The sequence below is a fragment of the Salminus brasiliensis genome, chromosome 17 (genome assembly GCF_030463535.1).
Source record: "Salminus brasiliensis chromosome 17, fSalBra1.hap2, whole genome shotgun sequence".
In the NCBI taxonomy this organism is placed as follows: Eukaryota; Metazoa; Chordata; class Actinopteri; order Characiformes; family Bryconidae; genus Salminus; species Salminus brasiliensis.
In genome coordinates, this window is record NC_132894.1 from 11607534 (window position 1) to 11625184 (window position 17651).

At 38.5% G+C, this 17651-nt stretch overlaps 2 protein-coding genes across 2 annotated transcripts; one reads left to right on the forward strand and one right to left on the reverse strand.

The window, feature by feature from the left end:
* Nucleotides 1-9007: 9007 nt before the first annotated feature.
* ndufa11 (NADH:ubiquinone oxidoreductase subunit A11) lies at nt 9008-12003 on the reverse strand. Its single transcript, XM_072660372.1, has 4 exons — nt 11874-12003; nt 11164-11256; nt 10252-10374; nt 9008-9776 (listed from the first exon to the last, which is right to left on the reverse strand). Exons 1-4 carry the CDS (start codon nt 11950-11952, stop codon nt 9664-9666), a joined length of 408 nt encoding a protein of 135 aa, XP_072516473.1. The 5' UTR covers nt 11953-12003; the 3' UTR covers nt 9008-9663.
* A 1408-nt stretch (nt 12004-13411) lies between these two features.
* Nucleotides 13412-17571, forward strand: vmac (vimentin type intermediate filament associated coiled-coil protein). The gene is made up of 2 exons (XM_072660932.1): nt 13412-14231; nt 15208-17571. The coding sequence occupies exons 1-2, from the start codon at nt 14041-14043 to the stop codon at nt 15560-15562; spliced, it is 546 nt and encodes a 181-aa protein (XP_072517033.1). The 5' UTR covers nt 13412-14040; the 3' UTR covers nt 15563-17571.
* Nucleotides 17572-17651: the final 80 nt, after the last annotated feature.

Genomic DNA, 17651 nt, shown 5'->3' on the forward strand with positions numbered 1-17651 from the left:
CAGTCACCAACACAGCTGAATAATGCTGGTGGAATTACACTGAAAGGACAAATAAAGAGGTGAAGTCATTTTTGGGCACACACAGCCACAATGGCTCAGAGTTTGAGGTGGGATAAGAGGGTTTCCCGTTAGTGGTTCCCCAATAAGTTACTGCGGATCTTCTCTAATTAAGTTGTATGGTTTTGTTGTTCAGAGTTTGTGAATATTTGGGGGGATTTAGCAACATCCTGTTGGGGGCCCCCCACCCAACCCTGCTTGATAAATGCTTTGAAAAACACGTAACAATTAATGTGCATAAAGTTTTTTAATAGACAGGTACAAACTAGCTATCTAGAAAGCAACTTTAACTTTAATGTCAGTTAGATTAACACTTCATGTTTGATGCTAAGCACAGCTAAAAACACAGCTAAAAACAATAAAATCACAATAGTTAAATATGTAGCAGTTTCCATACTGTCTAAAAATAAAAACAAATAAAAACATAAACATTTGTGGGGCCCACTGTTGGCTTTTGATTTAGCCTGCTCCACCATCAGCATCTTTTAGGTATAATATATATATATATATATATATATATATATATATATATATATATATATATATATACTATAACCCAAATGTTTGTAGACACCCCTTCCAATGAATGCATTCATTGCATCCATTGCTGACACACACACACACACACAGTTTGTCTAGTCCCTGTAGAGAATTACCACCAATAGAATATGGCTTTCTGAAGCAGATAAACATGAGCCTATTGGCACCATGCTACCTAATGCCAGGTGTGGGCTAGAGCATTGAGCTGTGGAGCAGTGAAACTGTGTTCTCTGGAATGATAGTGGTGCTCCATCCAATACTTTTGAGATAAGTTCAGTCGTTGGAGATAAAGTGGGGTGATGACAGTAACTCCAACAAAAGGAGGATGCACTCTTTTTTAGTACTTTTTTTAAATTACTTTTTTAATATCCTTGATTTTGGAAGAGACAGTCAATGAGCAGGTGTCCCATTACTTTTGTCTATATAGTTTCAGAAAATACATTTTTTAAAAACCTGCCTTCCTTCTTTATTTGTGAATTGTCCTGGCCCTTGGTCCGCCCTAAGGCAAAAAAAAAAGTAAGCACTGCCCTTGCTGTAACCAGGAGAACCACCATGAAGCTGTGTGTCAGTTAGTTACCTTTGTGGACTACGTAAAAAAAATGGCTGTAATTCTAATTTTTTCAACTACTGAATTAAGGCTGAAAGTCTACATTTCAGTTACGTTTTTGATTGCTTTACTGTAAATCCACTTAGGTGGTATATAGAGGGCAAATGTGCCACTCTCCAACTTCTAAGGGACCTGACTGAATAATAAAAAATCTATAAAAACATTTTACAGAGACTCTTGAAACCTCTGTTTCTGAAGGAATCTGTTTTCTAAAGATCGTAAATATCAGACGCTGGGTGTGTGTGGAATAATGAAGTACAATTTGTACAAATTCCACTGCCATCCCCCTGTCTTCCATTCTTTTTACAACTGTTATGGAACATTGTTTAATAATCTGAATTGAATTATATTTGAGTAGGTTCTATTCATACTCCAAATTACATGAGCTATAAATGGGTGCATGTAACCTGTCTCTTGAAGATGTGAGACCTACCTCTGCAACATGTAGAATAAATCAACGCCCTGCAATTCACAAGAGCATTGAACTATAAATTGTTGATGAAGCCAATGATGTTGAGCATAAACTTGATCGAAGGGACTTCATCATGTGGGTGACCTAATGAAAAAGAAAAGGAAACACAGCTGGATGGGATTACACACTACTTTCCCTCCAGTTCTTTATGGAACGCACCCAAAAGACCCACACTGGATAAAAAGGTTCCACAAATTTGTTTTTCAAAAAAAACCCATTGGGATTGAAATTAGAGTTGACGTGCCAGCATTAAGACAAAACAATTAATCAACAGATCGAAACTGTATAAAAGAAAGCATGTCATAGATTCCCATGCAGGTCATTTGTGCATAAGCTTGCTGCACGGCAGTCACCACAGGAGCCAAGTTAGCTTTACAAATGCTTCTCAAGATCATACATCTGCTCAGACCTAATGATTCTTTAGCGAGCCTTTTAACGACAGAAAAATGTGGAAATAACATAAATACTGTAGAGGGTGAAGATAAACTGAAAGTGAACATCTGCTACACTTAGGAACAATTTTTACCATATTCCCTCTCTTGGTGGTTGACAAATATTGTGCGATTTATGTTTTGTTGCTGCATTCATAGTAACCTGATGTTTATATTTGCGGCGAGGCTCAATTTGGCGCTTTCTAAGTAAACACTTGCTAAAGCTGCCAGATTCACAGGCAGTGATTATATTAGGACTCAAAGTTGAGGCCAGGGCTGGAAATGCACTACTAGCTTCTGAATTCTCTCAAGATAAGAAAAACATACTCTTTTGTTTTTGCTTTTCATTTTTTTTCTAAAATGCTAAACTGAGGTATCTATTCTTTAACATGGGAATTAGCAAAGGACAGTTTTCTGCTCCTGCAGTGTGTCGGCAGCAAACTCATGGGATTTATTCTAAAGGCCCTCAAAAAACAATTATAAGAATAAAAGCCTCAACGTACATAACTCTGTCATCTTCTCTCTTCAAATGACACACTGCCGTGGGGACGCAGCACTGTACAGGAAGTTTTCCCTGCACGTCTACAAAACATTCTATCTCCTGCGATGTCAGAAAGCACATTATCAGCCATGAGGGCTGCAGGCAGCAACCTTTTTTTTCACTGACTACAAACACTTTGTTGTCACAAAGTGTCATAAAAGACTGCTACAAATACTCTGTTGTCATAAGAAACAGCTACAGATATTTTCTTGTGATGTCATAAGAGACAGCTACGGATGCTTTGTTGTGATGTCAAAAGAGACAACTACAGATAATTTGTTGTGATGTCATAAGTTAGCTGCAAATGCCTTTTTATTATGATGTCATAGACAGCTACAGATACTTTGTTGTGATGTCATAAGAGACAGCTACGGATGCTTTGTTGTGATATCAAAAGAGACAACTACAGATAATTTGTTGTGATGTCATAAGTTAGCTGCAAATGCCTTTTTATTATGATGTCATAGACAGCTACAGATAGTTTGTTGTGATGTCATAAGAGACAGCTACGGATGCTTTGTTGTGATGTCAAAAGAGACAACTACAGATAATTTGTTGTGATGTCATAAGTTAGCTGCAAATGCCTTTTTATTATGATGTCATAGACAGCTACAGATACTTTGTTGTGATGGCATAAGGGACAGCTAGATACTTTGTTGCCACAATGCCATATGATAGCTACATATACTTTGTTGTGATGTCATATGAGACAGCTGCAAATACTTTTTTATTGTGATAAAAAAGGGTCATAAGACATTGCTACAGATTATTTGTTTTGATATCATAAGAGACAGCTAGATATTTTGATGTTGCAGTGTCATAAAAGACTACTGATACTTTGTTGTGATTATAGGACAACTAAAGATATTGCGATGTAATAAAAACAGCTAGATACTGTGCTGTTGCGATATCATGAAAAAAGGTTCGGACACTTTATTTTGATATAATATAAGATGGATACAGATGTTTTGTTAATTGTGATATCATACAATCTTATGCAAAAGTTGGGCTTTTTTATTGAAAAGTTGTGAACACAGCCTCTGTAGCTAATTAAACATAAAACCCAGGACATCTTAATGCAAGGTTAAATAAAAGGTCTTTCATAACATAATTGTCAGCGTAGCCTGTGCAAAACTTTGGGCACACTGGAGTCAGGACTTGCAGTGTGCAGGCAGTAAACTCATAGGCTTTAAGGGCGCTTATAAATCTATTAGGAGTATGAAAGGCTTTCAAATGATACACTGCCGTAGGGACACAGCACTGTGCAGAGTCTTCCTGCATGCCTACAAAATATTCCATCTCCTGTGCAAAGAGAAACCTTTCAGAAACCATATTATCAGCCACAAGGGCTGCATACAGCTTTTTTTTTTTTTTTGCTGACTGTACACTGCGACGTGCCTTTGTGTGTGTGACAGGGAGTGTGTGACTGTGCTTGGATGGGTGTGGGTTAGTGTGCGTGTGCGAATGGACAAATTTGAGAAGTTTGGCTGGAATGTATTGAATTCCCTACGCTCAGCACTGTGTAAATTATTCAGTGGTGGGATTTTCTTGGTTTGGAAGTTTATTAGTTTAAGCCCCACTGCATGTGGGGGGATTTTGGTTTCTTTCATTTGCAATATTTCCAGGCAAAGCTTTATTTAAGCCTTCAGCTTTATTTATATAGACATGTATGAAAATCTATACTAGTATATATAACCTACATTAGATATAATGCATGTTACTCTAAAACAATAAATAAACACATTAAGGTGCTTACTCACACATCTAGCTGGGCCTAGTCTGGTTTGTGCAGCTTTGCATCGGAGAAGATTTTGTAATCAACCCATCAAGTTCCACTGAAAAGAGAGCATTAGACAGTACTGCATTATTCTCATAAATTACTTACATATCATCACCAAAATGGCTTTTTTCCTTCCAACAGTCTTATAACTTGTCGCAATTTAATAAAACTTCCACAGATGTTTAGTTATTGTGATGATGTAAGACAAAGCCAGATACTTATTGTGATGCCATAATAGAAGGCTATGGAGTTGTGTTTATTGTGCTATCATAAAACATGGCCACAGATATATATTGTGATGTCATAGGAGACAGCTTTAGATATTTTGTCAATTGTGACATCATCAGAGACTGCTACAGATACTTATCATGGTGTCATAAGAGACAGCTATGGATACATTCTCATTGTGATGTCATAAGAGAGAACCACAGATGCTTTGTATTGTGATGTCATTAGAATAGACAACAAATACTGTTATTGTGATGCCTTAAAAGACAGCTATAGATACTTTCTTGTTGCAAAGTCATAAAACACCACATATCCTTTGTTGTTGTGATGTAATAATAGAAGGCTACAAAGTTATTTTTACTGTGCTATCATAAGAGATGGCTACGGATACTTATTGTAATGTCACGGGAGGCAATTATAGATACTTGGTTATTATGATGACATAAGAGACTCCTGCAGATACTTACTGTGATGTCATAAGAGATGGCTACAGATACTTGACTATTGTGATGTCACAAGAAACAGCTACAGATACTTATTGTGAGGTCCACAGATCCTTTTTTATTGTGATGTCATAATAGTATGGTACAAAGTTGATTTTTTATTGTGCTAACAGAAAACAGCTACAGATACCTATTGTGGGGTCCACATATCCTTTGTTATTGTGATGTCATAATAGTATGCTACAAAGTTGATTTTTTTTTATTGTGCCAACATAAAAAATGGCTACAGAGACTTATTGTAATGTCATGGGAGGCAACTATAGATACTTGGTTATTATGATAAGAGACTGCTACTGATACCTACTGTGATGTCATAAGAGATGGCTACAGATACTTGGCTGTGTCACAGGAGACAGTTACAGATACTTTATTGTAATGTCATAAGAGAAGGTGACCTTTTTAAACAGTTGCTCCTTGTATATGCAAGTCCACTAACAGCTGCTCTCTTGAAGGGTGGTGAGTGCATTATCAGCGTGCTGTCCATTATGCAGGAAACCTTTTAACATACTCTGATATCAAAGATATTCGTTGAGTGTCTAAGCATTTGCTCCATTATGCGAGCATACAACCCACAGACTCTCAAGTGATGAAGAGCACTTGCAGTTAGTTTCAAGCTTCCCCTTGCTGTACATGCTGTAATGCCCAACATCTAGTAACAATAAAAAACTGCAGAGGCTGACCTCTGACAAAGAAGAATGATGCCCTTGCGTCAAGCCATCCTGACGCACATTCTGGGTCGATGCTAACTGCGTTTGGGCTTCCAGTGAGACACAGGGCCTCTCTAGATTAAAAGGTTTGGGCGATCAGGCTGAGCTGGCCGATCTCCAGCCATTTCTGGCCAATAACATAATGCAGCTGGTGGCAGAAATAGACAGCAACTTTTATCTTGTGTACACACAAACTAGCTATTCATCAAGCCTGGTTGAAATGTAGGCTTGTAAAAACTAATGAAAGGTTAGCATTAGCATATTTCGCTAAATGCAGTGACGCCAGTGATGATAATAAATAATGAGGCAGTGTTTTGCTCTGTGTCTGCAAGTGCTTCCTTGTGAAGGAGAAATCAAGCCAGAGAAAGCTAATCAATAACGAATGGAAAGCGAGGAGAAAGCCCACATCAGCCCCTTTATTCTTGCAAACTCATTAGAATGGGAGAAGATGGGAATCAGACTACCGGAGTGCTGTATTATACAAAAGTGAGCTGGTTATTTTAAACTGATGCCAATGCCCTCATTTTTCAAAAAGGAAAAAGAGTCTGAATTTAGAAGGTTGAAGGGAAAATGTGAAGGAAAAAAAATTCCAGTAAAAATGGAGAACATAATCATGTCACGATAAGGGGAATCTCACCATAGACATCTAGTTGTTTCCAAGTGTTGATATGATCAAATACTGTAAATCCTTGGGTTGTGAAGGTATGAATCACTGCTAGATGTCAACACCTTGAAAATCAACTCTTGAAAAGTGGTGATGACAAGACCTCATCCATTGCACTGCATTGTCACGTTCCTCACATTCCACAAACTGGAATACTTGGAAATGGATTAACACTGATGGAGGAAGCCAAACAGTAGAGTGGGAAAAAAGTAAAAAGTGCCTCCTAAGCGACTCCAAAAGACATTTGGAACCGCAAAAATAAAGGATACTGCCATAATAGTTCATAATAGTTCTTAAAATATCTGGTAAGCTTTTCACTAGATGCCTGTTTTGCAGATATGTTCTAGGAATCATGGTCCAGCTGCGCACTGGACGTTTAGTTTTCACCAAGACTTAACGTTAGGGACAAGTAGTTGAAGTTCTACAGTCCACCCACCTCTCAACAAGCACGGGGGCGGTCTATGCCGAAAGCCAAAAAACACCAATCAAAATCTCCACAAATTTGCCCTCCTTTCCACCTGATGAAACGATGTAAACTACAGGCAGCTGTTTCTAGAATTAATTAATTTGGTTTTAAAAGCCTGTCCATAAATGCTTAAGTAACTGCCTATAAATATGCCCCAGCGAGTTCAACGGCACTTCAATAAAAATCTAGCACCTTGGAAACTCCTCTAACCAACTGATGATAGAGCTGAGGCTCTGCTCGAGTCATGTAAACCACCTGCAAAAGTAGGATCTAAAGAGCACTGCTTAGAGACTGCAGAATGTTACAAGCTCAAGGCCTTGAGTATGCCAGACCACCCTGAAATGAATGTGTGCATATGAATGGAATGGAACCCTGATACCGCACACACAGCTCATTCATCTGCTGAATTAATTCAATAAATAAATAAAGAAATAGATCAGTTCATTCCTTCATAGGCTACAGCAGAGATAGTAAACATCTACATAAAATTTGACTCATGTTAGAACCCAAGTAGCAGTAATTAAATACTAAGTTGGAACCATCATGGCACTATGCACTAGCTTGCAAAGTTGTGCTGGTGATGGTAAATGACAAAAGAAATCACAGGAATGTAAATGCAGTGCTCTACTCTGTTAATAGTTATTGTTTGTGGTGGCTCAGCGGTTATTGATGACAGGGTTGTGGGTTCAATACCTGGGCTCTGCCCTTGAGCAAGGCCCTTCACCCTCTCTGCTCCCCAGGCGCAGGCTGCCCACCACTCTGTGCGTGTGTGTGTGCTTACTGCCCCTAGTTCACTATTGTGTGTTTACTGCCACAGATGGGTAAAATGCAGAGGACATATTTCACTGTACATAGTGCAGTGACAAATATGTGCACCATTATTATTATTACCATGTTATGTTTTGTGTTATTAGGAGTTATTTTTGCTGTGTGGAAGTGACTGCGTTTTACTGTTGAGCAATATCTCCATCTAGTGGCAAATACCAGGAATAACCACTGAAGACTGAAAGTCCGCTAACAAAGTACTGCCCTTACCCCCAGAAATAATACAGGCAGTGTGTCTCAACTGTTTAAACCTTTGCTGAAGGAAAACTAAAGGGCCTACATTTTTCTTGTATTTCAATTTTGTCCCATTTCACCACATTTGGGCATCTGTTAACTACTAAAACCTTCATATTTCAGCCATAATCCACTTTTTCATGACTATTTTTCAACCTTTCTTAATTAGAATTAAACAGCATGTTTATTTATTGTATTCTTGTATTTATTTGTATTATATATTATATACGCTTTTTTTTCATATTCTGGAAGAAACAACAAAACCTCATCTGTCCAAACTGGCAACTTTATAGCAGAAAGACAAAATAAATATTCTTAACTTTTACCAGAATTTAAAGCACCGTTATGTAGCTTAAAATAACAGCTTCAGGATCATTTTAATGCTCCACTCATTGTAACATTGAGACATGGCATCTCTGTCATGGTCACTTAAGGTCGGAGTGCTGCTTCTGCACTACATACATTTGGTGAGGAAGACCTTTATGTAAAATCCTGTAACATTACTCTACTATTTCAGTCCACATGCTTCTTTCACTTTAGATGCCAGTTCTGTGTCTTTTAGCTTGTCAACAAATGCATGTGTATAGCCGCCTACATTTGGCAAAAAATGTGACACTTTAATTCCACTAGGTCATCTAACCTGTCCTCCAGTACACAGCGTGTCTCGACAAAACAGGCGAAACACACCAGCCACACACTGGCATTTGCTTGTTTATATACTTTTTCATCAGTATTTTATTGTACTCTTCAGCTTTATGTTTGAATTTTCTGTTCCACCTTAAAACGTGCAGAAGACACACGCTTTCTGCATGTAAGTGCAGCGCTGTTTTAAAAGGTGTTATATAGACTAAATGCTGGACGATAAGCACACTGCAAACTTTTCACATTGTTTGCATATTTAAAAATGATATTTTATATCAGTCAGATCCAGTGAATACATGAACCAAAGTCATGAGGTGTCACCTCTTTATTAAAACTGGCAACAACAAAAAAAACGGCTATATTAATAAAAATAATGACACATGACTCTTGATCTGATCATCTGCACAGTTACTGTCCACATATTCTCCACACAGCATGTTAATATATGTTAATACAATATGTGATGTAACGCTGTGCAGCTGAGTAGTTGTCAAAATCAAGAACTCCCCCACTCGAACCGTCACAGAGAGACAGAACTTTCCCTTGCAAAGAATTGATTACTCAAAAAGCAAACCAGAGTGAGCTGTTAAGTTCTGGAACTATTTTTACAATTTTAATACATAGGCCAGGATATGAAAGATAGATGTGAAATGAATGGTATTCAAATAATCTTTCAAACTATTAATCTAAATATCTGTACATTTATTTATTTATTTGTTTGTTTGTTGGTTGAAGCAGAAGAAACGTGTAACCTCTCGTAATATTGGCCCTTTAAAATCCAATATGTCTTTTTCCTTAGTCCTCTAACATTGCTGTGGCTATTCTGACACTGGAAAAAATACCAAACAAAAATGTACTTAACAATAACTCAATCCACAAATCAATCATTACAGTCATTACACTTTCACCTTCCAAAATTTATTTAAGCAATGTACAATATGAACACCATACTATCAGGTGAAGGTTTTACAACTTTGGTGCCCCACTCATCCTCCAGCCCTCCATCTTCCCCACTTTAGTGAACATGGCCAGCGTCCCTAGAGCAACACATGCTCCTGTGCCAACTGCCACACTATGTGCTGTAAGAAAACAATGGGAGAAAAATAAAGCATATTAGAGTCATTTCATAAACAAGTAATTACTAGAGATTGTAGATTATATGGCTATGTACGAGTATCACATGTGTTTAGTCTAAATATGCACTTGGCTGATAATTTAGCACATTCTGCAAATTGCCGCAGTCTTGTGAAAGGCCCCTCGGTCACAGGACACTGCAGTTCTTCATTAAACCACTAGATGGCAATACGGACCTCACTTCCAGTTGATTGTGCAGAGCCAGTCTGATATTTTTTGGTTGTTTTTGGCAGTCCAGCTTTGAAAACTTTCATGAAAGTGCTACATGACTACGTTTCCATTTCAGTAAGAGTGTAAGACAGTGTAGGAGATCCTGTAGTGCATGGCAAAAAAACTACTGGGCACAGTATGTGCAGATTAACATGGTGAAAAGTCAATTGTTTTTCATTGGCCTGTTGCTGCAGTCTCTGCAAAACTCACATCGAGCTCCCAGAATGGCACCTGATGCACATCCACCAACGAAGTAGTTTTTGGGGTCCTCAGGAGCATCCCTAGCATGGGCAGTCAGACAAGTGGCCAATCCAAATACCGCCCCCAGGGATGCTAAAATGTCACAGATGAACAGTTTTTATTATGTTATTAGTATTACTTCATTTTACTAAATGAGTTTGCTTCTAAACTAAATAAGCAAACTTTGAATATCAAACATGTCTTGGCTGCATATGGTCTAAGTGACAAATCATGTTCAGTTCATTTGTTGCCAAACTATTCATTTAAAATGATCAGGCATCAGTATTTCTATATCTCAAAAAAATATATATTTCTTGGATTTCTAATGGAAAAATCTGAACAAATATGCATCCCATTGATTGCATGCCAAAACTTAAATAATACTCTAGATTAATACTGGATTCATTAAAGAATGACTGGATCACCCTGTATTTCGAGAAGGAAATCCCTAAAATGTAACGGGGGTTAAGCTTTTGGCTGCTTTATGAACCAAACACTTGTCTCTTGGGCCCCCTAGTGGCAGGGCCCCTGAAGGCTCTCCACCTGTTCACTCTTACAGGCATCCCTGCCCTAAAAGGTGCCACTACTTCATGCATCCCCAACAATTTTGACAGACCACAGTGGTGGGACTTGACATCATGAAATAGGGCACCAAATAGTTGCCCCACCGCCCACGACTGAATTGGAAAAGCTTGAATGCAAGAACCAACAGTGAGTGCAAAAGTACTAAGCTTTAAATTGATCATTGTATATTGATGATCAGATCAGCACAGGAACAATTATTATAATACTATTATTGAAATTGTGACTCATTAGGTAAGAGAGTTACATTTTGATATGCACCATAAGCATGTGATATTAAGAAAAACAATACTCGCATACCCATTGTAACTGTGCTATTTGCTGCCCTGGTCAGGCCTTCAAGTGCTGTTTCAGGCCGGAATAACGCTATATGAATCGCTGAGCCCACAAGCCCTGAAAAGAAAACAGTGTTGAGAGCACAGTAAAACACAGGCCAAATATAAGCCACAACAAGCAACATTATGCAGTTAGACTAATGCTTGCTGATATGGTGCTGACATTACTGTATACCTATAGCTGCACAGGCGCATGGGTGTTCTTTACACCATACAGTAGGAATGTTGTCAGCTTTCATTACTGGAAAACCATCTCACTAGATGCCTGTAATTTGTGGTATATATTAGTTATATATAAGTGTACTGTATTGTATTGTATTACAGTGTATCATACCTCAGCACACTGGTTTGCACCACACATGGCATCTGTATTACATACATGTATTACATAACTACGCTGTGTTGACATCCATGTGCCTCGCTAGTGTATCCATTTTATTACTACAGTCCACCATATCCCTCTAATCATCTGTACTGTTCATTGCTCCTCTTGAATGTCAGACTGCACTGTATTTTTGAATGTCCTGTTTGACTGTGATCTTTCCGTGACTTGAGCTGGCTGGCTGGCTGGCTGGGTAGCAAGCTAGCTAGCTCGGTTAACGCTAGCGAGCACCGAGCACATACAGAACCCACCGCGACCGAGATGTTTCTCACAAGTACATAAAACTCACTTACCCATGGTGGTGGCCACCTTGGTGGTAATCCATGTTTTCTGAACACAGTCTTTGCCTTCTTCGAGTTCCCAGTAACCCATCTTGGAGGCAACAAGGACACTGAGAAGTATCGCGAGATTTTAGCTCCGCCGCTTCTAGTGCGGATCGTCGTCGATCACAAGCTGCGCATACTGCCCCTTATCGTCTGGGACCCTAGTTCACTTTTTAGATTTTATTAAAGCCACCCATCTTAATCCATCATTTATTGGCATCAGATCTTGAACATGTAAAACTATTTTTATGACTAGCAAAATCTGTATATATACATAAAGAAATTCTGTATATATACATAAAGAAAACAAACATTTGTATTATATTTAATTAGTTTATGTTATATTTATATTATATGATTGTATGAATCTTAACATCTAAGAGTAAATTTTACTTTCACAATTATATAACTAATAGAAGAGAATGATGTACATTTGTGTACCTATTTTTTCTTCAACCCGACAATATTATCTATATGAACTCTTCACCATAATTACTCGCCATTTAACCTTACTGTTTTTTTTATTTACATTTTTTATACCTTTTTAAGTTTGTCACAGCTATAAAATTTTGTCCTTTGTGGAATTACATACACTGAATAAAAATAAAAATGTTTAATATAAATACAAAATAAATATAATGCAGTACATAAACGCAACTATATGTATAAATAAGCAAGAAAAACATATATTTTCATAAGAAACTTAAAATAATGCATACATTTGAATTAAATTGTTGCTGTACACATTTTGTAATGGAAAGCTAAATCATTTTGAAATGTTACATACAAGGAAATCTGAATTTGTAATAATAATAAAAATTAATCTTCAGAGTTTATTAGCTCATCTCTCCCTTTCCATCCTCACCATGTTCTACAGAGGACTGAGGGAGCATCCTGAACAGCCGCATCACTGTGTGGTTTGGACTTTCCAGCAACATCTCTGACTGCAAGATCCTACAGCGGATAGTCAGGACAGCTGAGATGATCACCAGGGTCTCTCTTGGGTCTCATCATGGATATTTACACCACACACTCCATCCACAAACCCACCAGCATTGTGGATAACACCAACCTTTGTACTTTCTGCCATCTTGGGCTGCTCTATGTTGCACCATGGCCTTGGAGGACCGTTATTTCACTCCAGTGTGTATCCAGTTACAACAAATTGGTACACAATTATGTTATTATATGTGTTGGTTTATTTGACTTGATATGCGTAACTCTTTTCTTGTGTTATAATTACTGAATGTTTGCTCCAATATGTGAAGCACTCTGAGCTGCTACTGGTGAAGTACCCAATAAATAAAGATTACAGGAAAAAGTCAATATAATATAATATGAAAATAATACTGATCATTTTTATATGCACTTCAGCCTCGATTGGAGCATGAAAGGAAAGATTTGCTGTGGTAATTTTGACCACTAATTTATGAACCCATTTATGAATAAGTTGTGTTGCATCTGTCTGACAGCGGTCTGTCTTAGGAGCTTCACTTCCGGGCCGCGGTAGCCACAGGTTGCTCGCTTGTTGCCAAGGAGCCCTAGCGACATGAACACGTCACGGTAGCGGCGAGGAGAACCAGTGGAACCAGTGGAACCAGCGCTGTTGTTCTAGCTCAGTTAGCTAACAGCCTGGGAATTTTCTTAAGTCATGTCAGAAGAGCCGCTTTGGTCGCTGAAAGTTGTGTTTATAGAGCGAGTGAAGCTTCCCTGATTTGCTTGTCAGGCTCCGTGTATAGAGGCCAGCCTGGGAAAGGCTTCAAAATTGAGCTAGTTAGCTAGCTAGTAGTAGTAGTAGTAGTAGCTAGCTAGCTAGCTGTCTCAGTATGCTATGCTAGCTAAAGTTCGTGTGAATGCACTTGAATTAAATTAAGCTTTTCTTGTGTCTGTGAGTCAGCAGGCAATCTACAGGCTGGAATTGCGGCAAAATACGGGAACCATGTATGTTGAGAGATAGCTAGCTAGTTAGCTAGTTGGCTAGTTAGCCGAGCAAGCTGTCAGCCCACAAGAGGTCCGGGAGCAGCAGAGGATGTGCTGGTGAAGATGTGTATCCTCCCAGCGGCCAGGATAAATAGTTATCATTGTTAATCGACAGACCCCCGGAGCTTTCTAAATCCTGCTCGGCACGTTCGGTGACATGTCGTCTCCATCGCCGGTGCAGATCCGAGAGGCAAACGCGCATTTGGCTGCTTTGCACAGGCGAGTCGCGGACCTTGAGCGTAAGCTGGAGGCAGCTGAGAACACCGTGCGGGAGCAGGCGGAGAGCCTGATTCGGAAAGACGAACAGCTGAGGGCTACGACACAGGAGATAACCGAGAATAAAGACAGGTAATTCTGGGGATTCTGGGGGTCCCAGTATTACAGTTCGTCATTTTACCACTTTAAACACAGCAGATTCAACCGATCAGCTGATTTCAAAGCTTATTAGATCTCAATGTAATCTCTGCAGGCCTGTAGCCACCTAGGGCCTGAGTTTGACACCCTAGGGTAATTCATATAGAATGTGGTAACTGAGTAGCTTTCACATGGCTTGTTTGGATTTTATGGTTGGTATCTATGGTCAATATCTTGAACATACTATACTTCAATGGTTGAGATGTAAACCAAGTCATTCACAGTGATTTGTTGTGAAATGTTGCATTGTAGAGAAGCTTACAATTTCTTTGCAGTGGGCGTGTTCAGAACTATGGGTTTCAATGTTCACAACACAAATGTAGCCATTTTTTTACTATCCAAAACAAGCCGTGGCCTTACAGGTGTCGGAGATGATGTATGTGATGTTCATAGTGGTGTTGGAAAATGTGGTAAATCTTTTGCCTTACAAGGCCTTACATGCACATAGTTTAAGTCCAAAAGCTTCTCAAAACATTTCAGAACCTTCAGAGATCTGTACTTTTATTATCTCATGTTTTAATGTAATGTTGATACTTGTATTTGTACAAGTGTACTTTTTATTACTTTTATATTTGGTGGTACTGGCCTTCCAATGCCTTGCATGAATCTCTGTACCAGAATCTCTGTATCAGGCCAGAAGCTTCTCATATTTACTGTAAATCTCTGTACCTCAATGTAAGTTGCCTCTTGGAGGCTTAAAACAGTTGAGATATCTGGTTCTTAGCACCATATATTGTAAACAAATGTAAGTTTCTGTGTAGAACAGCGCATTTCACCTGAAACTGAATTACTTTAACATTGTAACCATGCAATCATGCATTTGCAAACATTTGACATTCTGACTGCTCATCAGCACTCCTGATTCCCCTATCTACTAAGCCAACTAACTCTGTTTTCCTTATTTTTCAAGGGAAATTTCCTACCTCCATGAAAAGCTTTATCAGTCAGAGGAATCCATCCAGAAACTCCAGCACATGGTGAAGGAGAAGGATTCCCTGATCAGCCAGCTGCAGCACCGCTGTCAGCTGCTGGACAACATCTGCAAAAGCCGTCCGTTATTAGATAGCATGCTGGCCCAGATGGCAGAGGCGGAAAGAATGGGGCCCGTTATTGACTTGGGCAAGCCCACCGCAGACACGTCGCTCACTGACGGCGAGTCAAATTGCAGCCCTAGTGGCCTTTCCAATCACAAAGACTTCTCGCTCAGCGAGGACGACGTGGACGATCAGGAGCTGGATGGCGTCGTATTCGGAACTACAGTATGAAAAGCAGAATGAAACTTCTGTTTTTTCCAAGCTTTGTGTCGGACTGAGTAGATTTAAAGATAGGAGCAGACAGCAACTGTGTACGCGAAGGAGTTAGCCTGAATTTTATTCGATATATATTTTCCATTCAGCAGTGTGTCCATACTTTACATCTACCTTTCAGTACAGTAGCACGGACGTCATTCAGCAAGCTGTTCCTATGCTGTCACCAGAGCCGCTGAGAGCTGTGTTGGGAGAGCACGGTTAAGCAGGATGGCCTACATTTATATGTGAAGTTTATTTTCTTAATGTGAACACCACAGCCTAGTCACTTTGATTTTATATAGTTTTATGTTTGTTTTAACCACAAAATCGACCAGTTTTCTAATTATAGGGTTCATCCAGCAAAGCTTCTGTAAATGTTTTTTAGTTTAGGGGCAATAAGTAGCTTGTGCAGTCCTGCTTTGCCATGCCGTTATGATTTGCAAAAGAGGAAATGGAACCTAAAGAGGCAATTTTTCAACCCAATCTGTATCTCTAGCATTTGTTTGATTACCATTGACCATAATTTTGACTCATTTTCCTGTATTGATGAAACGAAGAGAAAACCCTTAAAAAAAGTAGTAGGGCTGTAACAATACAGTTTTACAGATTTTTGTCCCTACAGATTTTACACCATAATGCATTTTTGATACAGACCTAAAAAAGGGAATGCCAGCATTCATTTTGCTTTTACTTAAAGTCCAGTTGCCAAAACAGAAGTGCCGTAACTGATGCAAGCATGATCAATGCAAGTCTTTTTTTTTTTTTTTTTTGTAGAACATTTTAAACAAATCATTTTAATACACACATTGTACAGTTATGTTGAGGCATGTTTAGTTTTCCTACTTTCTATTGACTTTTTAGAAGTATGATTGAGTTTTTACAGGATAAGTAGAAACTGTTCCATATTGTTAAAAGTTAAAAATGTGTATTGTGACATCCCTATGCTGAATCGGCCAGCCACTGGCTTCTATAGGAAACGTGTATCTAGCAAGTTTTCTTCTCTTCTTAGTTTTGAGTCAAAATGAATATCCATAGTAATCAGCCACATATTACAGCAGATAGAGATTAGGGTTGGAAAAAGCTGGAGTATTCCTTTACATACTGTACCTTGCTCAAGGGAACAACAGCAGTCGTCTTGAGAAGGGAGAAGCATTGGAAGCTACAGCTTTACAGTCTTCAGTGAATTTCCCTTGATGCCAAATCTAACTGTTCATTTACCTAGTTACACGTTTTGTTCACTTTATTATTACATTAAAGATCAGGTCAACTGGATTTAAGAGAAATGGTTACAGTTTTACTACAGTAAAGTTACTGTTGCATTGAGCTAGACAAGTCTCTATTGATTTGTCATCTAAAGAAGTAAAGCATACTGCTGATTTGGTTGGAGATAATCCCATCTCTGCAGCTTTGTGTAATTGCAGTTTTATTTCTCGTCCTTTTCGATGTCAAGACAGGATGTGCAAGTTCTTGTTTGCCTGGTGGGGTGGTGATTTTTTTAATTTTTTTTATTTGAGTAAATATTTGAGTAAATTTGATTTAGTAATTTTGAAATCAAGTCTATGCAAGTTTAAATCTTTTAGTGTGTGTGTGTGTGTGTGTAGGTATGATCTGGAAAGGGAATGGTTATGGTTGTCTAGTCACACTTCTGGATTGATTGTTGCATTAGTCCTTCATAAAGGCTCTCATTCAAGTGAGTAACTGTTGCACATATTCTGAGTGTCTCAACCGTCCTATTTTTGAACATTTTCAGCTAGGGAAAAAAATACAGCTGTTCAATATCTTCCTCTTTGTTTTATGCAAAGGTAAAATGTGCTACTGCATCATGGCACAGTTCTTGTGTTATCAGGGCATGTGTCTTGTTACTGCCCGGTATAGGAGTGTGTGTATGCTACCTTTTATTTTGTACTGAGTTAATTGGTGCCTCAAAGAACATGGTGAGTTGGTCTATTTATTCTGAATATATCTAATAAACTATTTTGTTATTCTGTGATGGCTCATGTTTAGTACTAGTTTCCCTTTTTAAAAAAAAGCAAAATGTACACTATAAATGTTGCAGCGTGCTGAG